General features: G+C 37.7%; 1 protein-coding gene and 1 long non-coding RNA gene across 2 annotated transcripts in view; both read left to right on the top strand.

The window, feature by feature from the left end:
• The window catches only part of LOC142210010 (uncharacterized), a 99,331-nt gene that overhangs the window by 62,143 nt on the left and 22,830 nt on the right, over positions 1-14,358 (top strand). The window contains exons 39-40 of the mRNA XM_075279041.1: positions 13,201-13,303; positions 14,310-14,356. Of these exons, the coding sequence (XP_075135142.1) occupies positions 13,201-13,303; positions 14,310-14,356 (150 nt within the window). The remainder of the gene's footprint in view (positions 1-13,200; positions 13,304-14,309; positions 14,357-14,358) is intronic.
• LOC142210786 (uncharacterized) lies at positions 1,428-2,662 on the top strand. The gene is made up of 4 exons (XR_012716996.1): positions 1,428-1,536; positions 1,638-1,739; positions 2,416-2,456; positions 2,559-2,662. It is a non-coding gene; the product is annotated as an uncharacterized LOC142210786 (long non-coding RNA).

Raw genomic sequence — 14,358 nt, 5'->3', positions numbered from 1 at the left:
GAGGTTTCTACACCTCTATGTAATGCCACATATTTGTACAGAAATTTTTTAGTTTCCATTCTGTGCAATTGCATATGACTAAATTCATGTAATACTCCATCACATGCCCTATTGGGGCTGATTATTTCACCAAGAAAACTGGAAAATTGCAAATGTGACTATGTGTCATGAGAGTGTGATGGCAAGAAGGCCTGTTTTTTAGCCATGGATCCTATTGAGTATTTATCCATACAGGATACCTCATTGAAAAATTCACAAGTGAACTTTGTTTAACTGACAGGACACTTACTGTACGTATAACGATATCACAAGTCGTGACAAACCTCTGCTACGACTGTTTGTATAGTGGTTATTAAATGACTGCTTATATAGAAGATTGGTGGGGAAATAAATCTAATCACATCAATAAGAACTGTAATATATATTGTGTATGTCGTAATAATTATCATTATTAATATTGCCTTTGATACTTTTTCGTGTAGACTTCTTACAGACATTTATTGTACAGTATCTACATTAAATATGTGTATTTGCTTTCTATTTACAGAGCATCCTACAGTAGTGGCACCAACAAAGACTACAATTCCTCAATCAAATGTAATGATCTTCACGTATTTCTGTTTAAGGTTAAGGCTCCACGTAGTGAACCACAACCAAAAACCCTATGGCAGTTTTTCCCTAGTGCTTTTCATAGAGAGTCCGCAGAAGAACATTCTTGTAGGAAAAATGGTGCATGCAAATAGTTCCACAAGCGAAAAGACCTTTTAAGGCTAAAGCCCCATGTAACAAGCCAAAGTCGATAAATGCATCACGTTTTTTTTTCTCACCATTTTTCACAGGAAGTTTCTGCTAAAATTATTCCTATACGGAAAATGCCAGGGTTTCCATAGGTATAACAGACATGGTGCGATTTACAAAAATGCAATGAAAGCATGTCCACTACGGATATTTTTCTGCAATGGGTGGAGGGGATTATAGCATGAACCCATCCACTTTGCTGGTACTGTAAAATGTTGCGGTTTTTACTGGGGCACGTGGCCAAATAACAGCGTTTACACTACATGGGGCCCCTAAAAGGGTTTTTCCATTAATGATATTTAGCACCTGTCTACAGGATTCCTAGTAAATTTCTGATCACTAGGGCCCCCTAGAACAGTAGTCCTATGCTCCCCATTCCTCCTTATTACATGACTGAAGTGAAGAGGAACTTAAAATGGAGGGTAGGGTGGGCAGACATGCTCCAAGCATTGTCTTCTATAGCACTGATAGGAACAAACAAGTGTTACGTACCACACATAAAAAGCATATTTTGATGGCAGTAATAGTATTGTCTAGAGACATGGCATGTACTAGCCAAAAATATTGTCTTATTTAAATGTGTACTGTTGTATATTATATGCCATATTAATATATCATATACATTTTAGGAATCTTGTGAAAATGTCCTATGTGAGCCCCCAGCCAGATGTACTAAGAATGGCGCTGTCCTTGTAGAAGTCCAGTGGGCAGATGATTGTTGTCCACACTATAAGTGTCGTAAGTCCTTCTATACATCAAATGAGCTTATATTACTTTAACCAGTGTACTTTATCTGAAGACCATGTCAACCTATCAATGTATTGTTTTTTTCTTTTCAGAATGTGAGGTAGACTGCAAACCTCCTCCTACATGTAGAGATTCAGTTCTACCATTAAGAATTGGAAACCCTGACGTTGACTGCTGCCCAACATATGTGTGCAGTAAGTACTCCGAGAAGGTGTCAAATATTAGTACTTGATCTGGTTAAGGGGCCAGCAACCTTTTTTGTGTGATATGATGATAAAAAAATAAATAAATTAGATATAAAGTGTTATGTAATAATCGTATATGAAAGTCATATAACACAATCCATATCAGCAACCGATGAATTAGTTGAGAAGGCTTACGTTTCAGTGTGATAATTCCCTGGTGATAGGATCGGCTTTGGTATAATCTGAGGACTCAGAGTGGACATTACACAGCCGCATCTTTATGTGGAATGAATTCATACGAACCTTTCCAGCTTTGTTGAAATGAATCAATGTCCACTTTGGCATGTTCTGATGTCTTATTATACATTGAGACTTGCTTCAAGGTATACAAATAATTGCTGCCCTTTGAGCAAGCTAGCTCATGCCCAGATACAATGTCACACCTCATGTTCCTCCCTTTGTACCTCCTTTACTAGAACAACGCAGCTGAGACAGCCCTGTGCCAGGTAGACATGCCTGAAGTGCCAACTTTGGCGCAGGTGTCAGAGGTTGCTGACCTTTGATCTGCTTTAATGATCCTTCCAACTGTTAAGATTCAAACTCAGATGATTCAATTGATTGATTATTTTATATAATATATTTTATAATAATTTCAACTGAAATTAATCTTGTTTTTTTGTAACAGTCTACCAGCCCCCTACCTCAGCTCCAGCCAGCACTATCAAGGTACAATGATCCATTTCAATACATTTCTTAATAGACTGATAGAAGTTTCAAGCATTTCACTGATGGCTGGAAGTTCATGCTTTTTATCTCTGTTTGTTTCAGAAGGACTGTGAGGATATCTCCTGTACTGTTATTGACTGTGATAAAAATAGCAGGTTGGTGGAAGTGCCATCAGAAAATCCATGCTGTCAGGCATATGAATGTGGTAAGTATTTACTTTTTACCTTTGCTAACTAACACCTTCAGCACCAACTCCCTTATATTATCTAAGATGTCCTAAGTAGTTGACATTACTGTCTATCTATCTATCTATCTATCTATCTATCTATCTATCTATCTATCTATCATCTATCTACCCACCTATCTATCTATCTATCTATCTATCTATCTATCTATCTACCTAACAAGTGAAAGTTCAGAGTAGCAGCCCATTTTTACTTTATTTGAACTATGATAGTGTTGCCTTTTTTGTGACTATCAAATTATTTATCAGTCTATGTTTCGACTATCTATCTATCTATCTATCCATCCATCCATCCATCCAGTCAGTGTCAGACTGTGGTGCATAGGGTACACCAATAGAATTCATTGCAGGGCCTCACTCTACAGCTAAATGTAAATCTTTACTATGTCTAGTTCAAAAATGTATAAAACCGCACCTACACAGGTTAGATTTCTACCAAATCCTTATCTTGGACTGTTTCTGTGCTGTGGCCCCCTTTGCTCTGTGAGCAACATGTCTAGTGGTGGGGCCCTGCTGTGACAGCAAGGAGATGGGGCCCAGGATGGATGAGAGTGGTTGGCCTGTCTCTTTGCCTAGATGTTCTTTCAGCCACTCAATGCATCTCTATATAATGTACTGGATATGGTGTATAATGGACTGGGTAGTTTGTTACATATTCTACCCATTCATTACATGGGAGCATAGGCTGTGTGAAATTCTATATTCTGCCTACCTGTATGTAGTGTAGTCAGTGTACCGTGCCATGCACTGTTCTTGTGGGGATTCAACGTTTGCCCCTCCTCCTGCTGGGGAATTCACCAACTCCCCTTTGGAACAGTCCGAGCTCTATCTATCTATCTATCTATCTATCTATCTATCTATCTATCTATCTCATATAAGAACTTTATTCACCTGTTTAGAAACCTCTTCATCATCATCAAACTTTCTGAAACTATTTAGCAGACATTACATTACCTTTACAAGATATTCTATGATGTATCTGTATTAAATACTTTTTCTTTTCTGATAACACATTTTTTTTTTTCCTTTTCTTTACAGTTCCTATTGTTACTACTGTAAGTATATAACATATACTGCACAAATGAATCTTTAAAGCTTCCAGGTTTACATGACATGCATTAAAATTTGTTCTGTGTTTTAAGCCAGGACCCTATGTGGCGGAAACCCGCAGAAAAAAACTGTGGTGTTTTACAGTCACAGAAAAGTGGATAAATCCCATCCCCATTTGCGGGAAAATATGCGGTGTTGACATGCAGTGATTTCCCTATATTTATAATTGAAGCAGAAAGTCTACAGAGGAAACCTCTGCAAACTTTCTGTGCAGAGTACTGTGGGAAGAATGGCGATACATTGCCCTCTTGCATGTTGCAGGTCTTCCTTGGGGCAGATGAAATCTGCTAGCACGACATTGCAACATGTTATATGGCTAGAAATTTCCAAAAAGTGTTAGAAGAACACAACCAAGAACACAACCATTAATTCCCCAAACTTGAGGTCAATTGAGCTTTTGTGAGAAGACCTCACTGGTCGTGTTCACTGTGTCTGTCCTCTCCCCCATGCACCCTCCATGCACTGCATGGATGCACAGCAGTCAGTATGTCTTCGGATATTTGAGACAACCTACCAGCATCTTAGTGAGTCACACTCAGCCTCTATACCTGCTGTCTATGCTGTACACATCGGTAACTCTGGATACTAGCTGGTCATAATAATGTGACATGACTGTATATATAGCCCAGCCATTAGGTATCATAAGGAAAAAATAGTACCTGACATACCAAACTAGGAGCGCCACAATTTTATCATGCCATGTATGCCCTAAATACAAACATCCTATGACACTGATGATGAATCTTACTTTTGTATATTTGCTGAAAATTCTAATTATATATGGTTGATTTCTAACTTTTTTTTTTTTTTTTTTACAGACCCCATCCCCGCCGGTATGTAACATTAGATATTATTTTGTTCAGCAATGTGTATATGTAATAACATGAATGACAGATGAATGTGGGCTACAGTTGAATAGATTTTGTATTTCTTGTTTAGGTGGATGATATATTAATAATATGAATATTTATTTCTCAATTTTGACAGTCATGTGATAAAAGCTCATGTGATGTAGCGCACTGTGCCTCTGGTGATAAAGTCCTGGTGAAAGACAATCCAGGTGATCCATGCTGTCCGTTGTATGAATGTGGTAAGTACAGAACATTTTCCCACATTATATAGAGCACTCCACATTGTCCGCTAATCTATAATACTGTGATGTACTAGCAGAGAGTCCGGATCAGTATCCTGGGTGAATCTGGAGACACCATCCTCATTTCCTACACACACAGCAGCCACAGTGTATTTAGTATAGTATACGTGAAAAGATGGTGTAATCTCTCAGTGAGACTGAATATCCATTGACTGTCATGTCATACTCAATGCGGTTATTCAGTGAGTGTGGAGATTCTGAGCAGTGACCTAAAGAGTATTAAAAGATGGGCATTTCTTAACCAGATATATTACAAAGTTTATTATCTTTGTATTTACTATAAGTTTATAGATAAAGAATATAAACAATACTCTGTAAGAATTATTCATATCATTCACCAACAAAATATGTTATTTTCCTGATAAAGTTATATATAATGTATTATAAGGATCAAGCGCTAAGTAACTTTTTTTTTATTTTGTAGTGTCTCAAAAAACAACTACAGCTCCTCCTGTATGGGTCTCAACAACTGATGTAAGTATACCTATACCTATACAAATATTACATATACTGTAGTGTAATACACATAGTGACATTTCTTTCATCACTTCAGGGTTGGGCCAATTTCCTTGGTTCAGAACTGGGCACATTTTTGAGATTTTTAGACATGTGGTTTTGTATTTGGGTTAATGAAATAAATTTAGCATCTATTTATGTTGACACAAAGGGTTTTAATTTTATGTTATTTTTTATTGTGCTGATTGGGAAATGTCTTTTTTCCCCAATTTTCTTTTAACACAAAGCACTATAGCACTTTAAGGCTAAGGCTCCATGGGATGTCCCGCAGCTATAAAGCACTGCTGGAAAAACCATGGCAGGAACACATTGCACTTCTTCCCGCAGCGCTTTAAACGAAAAGTTTGCAGAATTTTCCTCCATGGACTTTTTGTTGCAATTACACCTATAGGAAAACCGCTTGTGTTTCCGTAGGTATAATTGACATACTGCGATTTCCAAAATCGCGCCAGTTTTGGAAATTGCGGCGTGTCCACACAGCGTTTTTTTTTCCGCACAGTACAGTCCACTTTGCCTGTGCTGTAAAATGCCACTATTTTTCCCGTGGCATTTCCACTGTGGGCACATTGCGGTGTTTTGGTCCTGTGGGCTAAAGCCCCATGGTGCGTAAATGTAGCATTTTTCCTGCTGCAAAAAAGCTGCAGAAAAAAATACTGCATTTTGCAGTACCAGCAAAGTGACTGAGATTCTAGATAATCCCATTCGCACATTGCCTACAAAAAAGCACACTCAGTTATGGTAATTGTTATGTGACACACAGTGTCATGTCATCGGGGTTAGGGCTAGATCCTGTGATGAGAATGTGGTATTGCCATTTTTTTAAAAATTTTACTTTAAAATCATCTGGTCCCTGTCATGACATTATGGCACTGCTATATCTAAGTACACAGTGCTCATTGAGCATTGCATACACAGCGATTGGTAATACAGGGATGGTAATAAACAGTCCCTGCCATGTCTCTGAGAGGTATGGGTGTAGTAACAGCCAGCTCCCTGTTTCTGCAGTTGCGTAGGTAAGTTCTTGCAAGGTTAAGAGTATATATATATATATATATATATATATATATATATATATATATATATATATATATATATATAGTCAATGGGAAGTCCGTAACCAGTTAGTCAAGTGTCTAATAAACCAGGAGATCTGATAATCCATCACTTCTTCTGGCCCAGAATTGCAATAAAAGGTGAACAAAGACAATTGGCAAATTTATAGTGGCTACACCTACAAGGCTCAGATATATTTGTAATTGATTGGATTCTATACATGTTACAAATAGGCTGACAATGAATTTATTTCTAGGTTTGTGACAAGGTTGTTTGCAAAACAGTTGAGTGTCTCATGAAGGGCTCTAGAAAGGTTTTACTATCCATAGAAGGTTGCTGTCCTACTTATGATTGTGGTAAGTCATCTATAAGACACTTACTACATTGCATACTAGCATCCAAGACATATATATGTTTTGTATTTGTATTGTAGTGTTCCTATTAACAAGAGAATTTCCTTCTTGTTCTTTCTACAGAATGTGACCCATGTTCTCCTCCTCCGTTTTGTGATGGAGACAAGCCAATCATGAGAATTGACCCAGAACACGAATGCTGCCCCACATACACATGCCGTCAGTATTCATTTATATCATTATTACAACACTTTAGACATGTAACAGAATATACAGAAAGAAATATATTATTTATATAACAACCCTTTTCTATGCTTGTACCTATATATCATCTGCATATCATGGAGGGGGTTCCCCTCAGTCACTGCTCTCCTCTTTTAGGAGAGAGTTACCAAGTTAAATAAATCTCCATGTTTTATATTTATGGTTAAAGTCCTTACTTTCCTTTACAGCTTCTCGATCAGGGTTTAAACCATCTGTAAGTACAAAAAAATGACTTGAACATATTAGCATTTAATAACTTCACAATAAGCCAATTACTATATTGTTTTGGGTGATGAAGGACATGAGATATATGATATATATATGGATATATAAGGATATATGAGATCGATGCACATACTGCAATTGGCATAGTTGCCGTAAGCCGCAAAAATGATCATTTTCACTGACAACAAGCAGAGATCTTAAATTAACAATTTCTGGTGTAAGGTATAGAGATGAGCGAACAGTAAAATGTTCGATATTCGATATTCGTTTCGAGTAGCCGCTCAATACTCGACTACTCGAATCAAATATCGAACCCTATTATAGTCTATGGGTGGAAAATGCTCGTTTCAGGGGTGGGCAACATTCGATCAAATTACACTTACCAAGTCCACGAGTGAGGGTTGGGCTGGATCCTCCGAGAAGTCTTCTCCGTGCAGCGTCCCCGCGGCATCTTCCGGCTCTGAATTCACTCTGCCAGGCATCGGGCCTGGGCAGAGCCGACTGCGCATGCCCGCACTACAAGAAAATGGTCGCTTACGGTCAAAGCGGCCATTTTCTTGTAGCGCGGGCATACACAGTCGGTTCTGCCCAGGCCTGATGCCTGGCAGAGTGAATTCAGAGCCAGAAGACGCCGCAGGGAAACTGCACGGAGAAGACTTCTAAAGGTAGGAGAAGAACTAGCGTTGATTGGCTGACTGTATAGCATTCGGCCAATCAATGCTGGTTCTGCATTGAACTTTTCCATTCGAATAGCGAGTGGTACTCAATCGAGTACGAGTATTTCGAATACTGTAATATTCGATTGAATACCTACTCGATCGAATACTACTCGCTCATCTCTAGTAAGGTATAGTAAATTTGTCAGGTAATGGAAAGCCCCTCTCCCATCAAACCCCACCTGTGGAATTGTAGCAGAAAAAAACACAGTATTTTATAATACTATATAGAATAAAATTTCAGTGGAAAAGCATGTATTTTAGAAAAATGCGGCATGTTAATTTCAACTGCAGAATCACAAGTATTTTCCCCATATATTTAATAGGGGAGAAAAAACATAGAAAATAATACAACAAAAATGCAATGAAAAACACTGCAGAAAAAAAAAACGTTTTTATCTACATTTCGTTATATGAGGCCTTAGCCATAGAGTTATATTATAAAATTAGGCTGCCTGTAGTTAATACTAGGGGAAGCTTAGGATAATGTATTACAATGTACAAAGGGTGTCTATCAACAGAACTCTCCCTATGAAAGCAGAAAGTTATGCTCCTACTCAAGTCCCCTAATAATAGTCAGCATCTATTGGCTAATGATAGGTTTTCTTTTCATTACATGTTCTTCATATATCCTGAAAAATAGATCATTAACATTGTTATTATGTTGTTTTGTTCTATAGACTCCTACACCAACACCTCCTAAGGTAAATGCCTTGATATTATAGTTGTTATTGGATTTTTCTAACCTGGTATACACTGTTACTGCATACAGGATAGTTGATAATTATTTCTTGTATTACTAGTATGACTGAAAAGGTAAAGACATTTCTAATTCTATAGTACAATAGTCTTAAGGTTGTCACAATTTAAAGTCAACTCTGAATAAATGTGCCATCATTGTTCTACTGATGATAGTAAAGATAGAAGATTGACATGACTTTACTTTGATATGGATACAGTAAATACTGTACATTCCAAATGAGTTTCAGGTATATTTTCTAATATTATCACAGTAAGAAAATGATTTTCTTGATATTTAGTTAGGATAGTGTATAGAGATGAGCGAGTAGTATTTGATCGAATACCTCCTCTGCATAGTTATTGGTGTACTCGGTCGAATACCACGTGGTAAACGCAGGAAATATTCGATTCCCCTCCCACCTTCCCTGGTGCTTTTTTTTTTTACACCATTAACTATGCTGGGGGAGGTATTCAATCAAATACTACTAGCTCATCTCTAATAGTGTACATCTATACGTTATGTCCAGATGTTTCCTCTTTGTTGATGGCAAATTAATCTCATTGGATTATATAATCTGTACACCTATTCTTAATTCTTAATTTCCACAGAATCCAGTCCTGACTACACCAAGTTCTACTCCGGTAAGCTAATATAGATAGATAGATAGATAGATAGATAGATTATAGATAGATAGATTTTTTTTTTTTATATATATACACTTCTTGCTTAGAGTGATAGTATGTTACAAATGGCACTCTATATTGTTTTATAGGATCTGTGTAAAAATGTTGTCTGTGAACCTGTGTCATGTGACAAAGGCTCAAATCTTCAAGTCGTCGAATGGGGTGATAGGTGCTGTCCACACTTTGTCTGCGGTAAGTGGCTTTATATAATATACACGGACACATAGAGCAGAAAAATAAGAAACATAAAAAAAGCTTATTTAGACCAACTTTACATGACTGTCATTACAGTCTCATCCATCCTAGGATGTCAGCAACAGACTTAAAAAGAGATAGAATGATTCATTTGCATTCATTTCATTCTAAAAACAAAACAAAACGTCAGAAGCTGTCTTGAATCTTGCTTTTCACTTTTCTAACTGAAGAAAGCATCCTGCAGTCAAGTGGGTGCTGATGGAAGATACTCTGTCTGCATCAGCCCTTCAATCCTCAGTTAACTCCATTGCTGTCATCCATTGGAATGTAATGACAGTCATGTGAACTTAGCCTTAAACTCAAAATTCAATTAAAGCTATGGAATAGTCAAAGGAAACAAGGATTCCTAGCTAGGTATGAAGCTGTTTGTAGTCTTTACCTGATGAAGGCAGGCACATTCTGTTTACAATGGTTGTTGATAGTCAACTGAACCAGGGATTCCCAGTTTCCCATGCTGGTACTTGCCAGGCCTGAGGCTGTTTGGCATCTGACATCTGACAGGGGCTGTTACATAAAGCTTGCAATGACTTTCAACAGTAAAACGATTGAATATATAACAAGGAAGACATAAGCTGTAGTGCTATAAGGGTTGGGACCTTTATATTGTCATATATTGTTAAGTTGTAATGTGAATATGTCCTCTTTGTTTTTCAGAACCTGTACCTCCAACTGTAAGTGCAAATGATTTCAGAATCTTATTTATTCTCAAAGCTTTGATGGTCTTAGCCCTGGGTATCCATAGGCTCTGTTAATGAATGGGGTCTGTTTGTTTGATATTTTCTTAAACTCAATGTTAAGGCTCCTATACAATTTACCAAAGATACTCATTTAGGGGGTTATCTCATAAAAAAAAAAAATATTACCCCTTCTCAGGTCAAGTGATAAATGATGGGAAAGCAACCATTGAGAACCCCCTACTCACTAGAATAGGGATGATGAGTATGAGAACAAATGGATCAGTGGTCACACAATGCTTCATGCTGCTCCTTTCAGTATCTGATCTGTGGAACTGAGAAAGATAACCTAGTACTGTAATTAGCAAATGCCTGAAGAATGGAGACTTGAGACTGTCTCTGTAATGATCATGGGGGTCCCAGTGTCGGTGGCCATTGTGATCATACATTTATCACCTTTCCACAGAATGTTTTAAATTGCTTGTAAGATAATTCTTTAAGCTCAACCAAATGGACATGTTATTTGCATGGAAAGAGATAGGAAACCAATCAGTCAAGTTACTGGTCAAGAGTTTTCTGATCCCCTCCATTAAAGGGTTTTTCTGAGACTAAAGTATTGATGAACTATACTTAGGATGGGTCATAAATATTAGATCATCAGGGTCTAACACCCTGGACCTCTACAGATCAGCTCTTTGAAGTGGCAGTGGCACTCCGGTGAACACCATTTCCACTTTGGAGGCCATGTGACGTCACAATCAGTTACATGGCCTGTTTGCATCTTAGTCTAATTCAAGTGAAAAGGTCTGAGCTTGTAGATCAGTTATAGCCACTAGGGAATTATGGAACTATGCTTGGTAAATAGTGAAGAAGCCACAATCCTTGTCCAAATGTTGTGGTCTCTTCAAGTAGCTGACAGATGGGAGTTGTCGGGTGTTAGATCTCTACTGACCTGATGTTAATAAGGATAAGCTATTAATATTTTAGTCACCTTAAGAACATCAATTAAAACCAAATGAACTAGTAATTTTTCAGAAGGAAAGATATATCCAAACAGCTAAATTTGATCAATTGGGTTGCAATCCAAATTGTTCACTCCATGTTTCACTTGCCATTGTTAATAGGAGATAGTTGGTTTGTTTCCCTAGACACAAGCCCCTTATTAACAATAGTCAGCATCTATTGGCCAGAGTTAAGTTTTGTTTTCATTAAATATTGTTCATATACCTTTATAAGTATATCATTAACATTGTTATTATATTCTGTTGTCCTACAGCCTTCCCCAACTACACCTCCTCTGTTATGTTTCTTGAACTCTGCTCAAAGAGGATTTGTTATAGTCTGAATTTTTTTTAACTTGGTATACACTATTATTATTATTCTTTATTTATATAGCACCATTAATTCCATGGTGCTTTACATTTAGGGGTTTACATACAGTATACAAAATATACAAACAAATATAATACTAACAATCAGCGACTGGCACAGTGGGGTAGAGGGCCCTGCCCATGAGGGCTACAGTCTATGAATCTACTACTGTACTAGTACACACTATAGCTTAAAAATTCACAGATCACCGGAACGCATCTCTGTTCAAACTGTGATTATTTACTGACACTGAGCAAAGGCTGAGAGAACGTTACAAAGGGAACCTGTCAGTTAAATAAATAAAGGCCTTCCCTATAGTGCTGCTCACTGGACTTTCTGCTGAAAAGCCAAATTATAAGCTTTTAAAACCTTAGGTTGGCATTCGCAAATTTACCTCAACTAGTCATGGGGGGGGGGGGAGCAGCAATCTGAGAGCCTGACAGTTAGGTGATCAGGCTGATGTTAGACAATGAGGGGCATGTCAATCATGTGTGATTTAATGCGAAGACTCATGGCTATCTGAAGCTTCTCTCCGCCCCCATGACATATGCCAATTTAATGTTTTAAAGCGTAATTAAACTTTTGTTCATTTCTTTCGTAATTCCATAGTCCAGGTGAAGGGAACAAACTTTGCGATATATTCCACTAAAGTATTATGCCTGTGCTCATTTCTCCTGTCTTTACTTCATATGTGATTCATTCTGTCCTACTCTGTACACAGACAATCTCAGTTTACAATGAGGTCTATGGATAGGTGAAGAGTGAAAGGAGAACGACAGATCTATGAGGAGGTCTACAGTATTAACTGAGTCATTTACTAGTCAGGAGAAAGCTGGATAGTAATTCCTGATAACCCTGCTGTGTTGTGATGAAGGATTGTGTCTGTATATGGCAGATGTATCTCTGTTTGAGAAGCATTCCATTTCCTCTACTCTCCATAGAGTTCTATTGTACAGATTTGATCAGAAGCAGAAAGTGGCAAATAAGTAAAAAAAATGCACTTTTATTGTATAACATACATTGCAAAGTATGTTATTTGCAGATGAACTATAGATTTATGAAAAAAAAATATTTACAATTTAAAAGCTTCTAACTTGACTTTTCAGCAACAGAAACCTTAGAAAGGGACATCTTATAAAAAGTCATCACTTGTTATACTGGGACTAGTTTAAAGTGGAAAAACCACCACTTATTAAATGTTCTGGCATTGTTGTGCGGGTACACCGCACCAATATTAACCTATTGATGATTGTAAAAGCAGGGAATTCAAAATACTACAAAAGATTAATAATTAATAATAATTTGGTAGTAAAGTAGAAATAAAGAGGTGCAAGTGCAAGAGACTGAGACGGCTAATTTGCATCCATGTCCTTCTATTCCTACAGTCATGTGAAGAAATCATATGTCATGTACCAGTTTGTCGCAATGGTGAAAAACTAATTGTGAAAACAAACTCTGATGATCCTTGCTGCCCCTTGTATGACTGCAGTAAGTTTTCTTTTCGGTTTAATGTAATGCATTGTAATGTATGTGTTAGAATAGAGCATTGTGTGTAGACATGTTGTGCCCTCAAATAAGAGAGAAACACTTTTTCTTGCGACTCTCTACTTTGGCTAATTGGTGATGGTGAAGTTGTTGAAAGTAGCCCACCTTTTAACTCAAAAATTCTAATACAAGGGCAGGATGTTGACAACTTTTATGTAAAAATCAAGACGTTTCCACTAGTAGTTAATTAAAAAGAAGTGTTTAACAAGTTTGTAAAATGACTTCTGTTAGGGAATTGTTAGGACAACAATTCCCCAGTAGCTGCTGAACCCTGTAGGAAGGGGCACAAGAGACAGTGAACCCTGGTCTGAAACCCCCTACTGTCCCTTCCTGCTTGTCGGTCCTATCCTAAGTGATAGGTGACAACTTGGAGATGATCCTTTCCTATATATGTGACACAAACAACAACAAAGGGAGGTAATCTAGCCAGGGGTAAGTAACAGTCAAGCAATGCAGTGTCAAAATCGATATCCAAAAGAGTAGTCAATAGGGAAAGCCAGGAGTCAAGAATCAGAATACACGAAAGAACAGCAAGAGAAAAAGCCAGCACGCACAAAGCAATAGCAAGCATCAATGTGAATGTGAGAAAGAATAAATAGGGAGGAAGAATCCGCCCTGGAGTTGATAGGAAGGCCTGTTGTCAATCACAGGACAAAGCAAAACTTGACTCTTAGAGGAGCAGATGGAAATGAAGGTGAAGGAGATGGGTGTGGTGGAAAATCAATTAACAGGGTAAAGGAACAGGACAGTGTTCAGACAATGCAACCAAAAACTGTAAGCAAGTTTTCAAACTTCACATGCCTCCTGAGCCGCAGCATGTGAGCAGAGGGTGGCGCAGAGACCAGAACAGGTAGAGATGTTACAACTGCATAGAAAAATGTAATTTTATCTTGTAATACTTCCAGTTGCTATAGAACGCTTCATAAAATGTCCTGCTTTTTTTTTGCAGTAAAACCACCAACTCCACCACCTACTCCTGGATCTACCACAGTAAATGT

The sequence above is a fragment of the Leptodactylus fuscus genome, chromosome 6 (genome assembly GCF_031893055.1).
Source record: "Leptodactylus fuscus isolate aLepFus1 chromosome 6, aLepFus1.hap2, whole genome shotgun sequence".
NCBI lineage: Eukaryota > Metazoa > Chordata > Amphibia > Anura > Leptodactylidae > Leptodactylus > Leptodactylus fuscus.
This window is presented reverse-complemented; position numbering and strand designations above follow the sequence as displayed.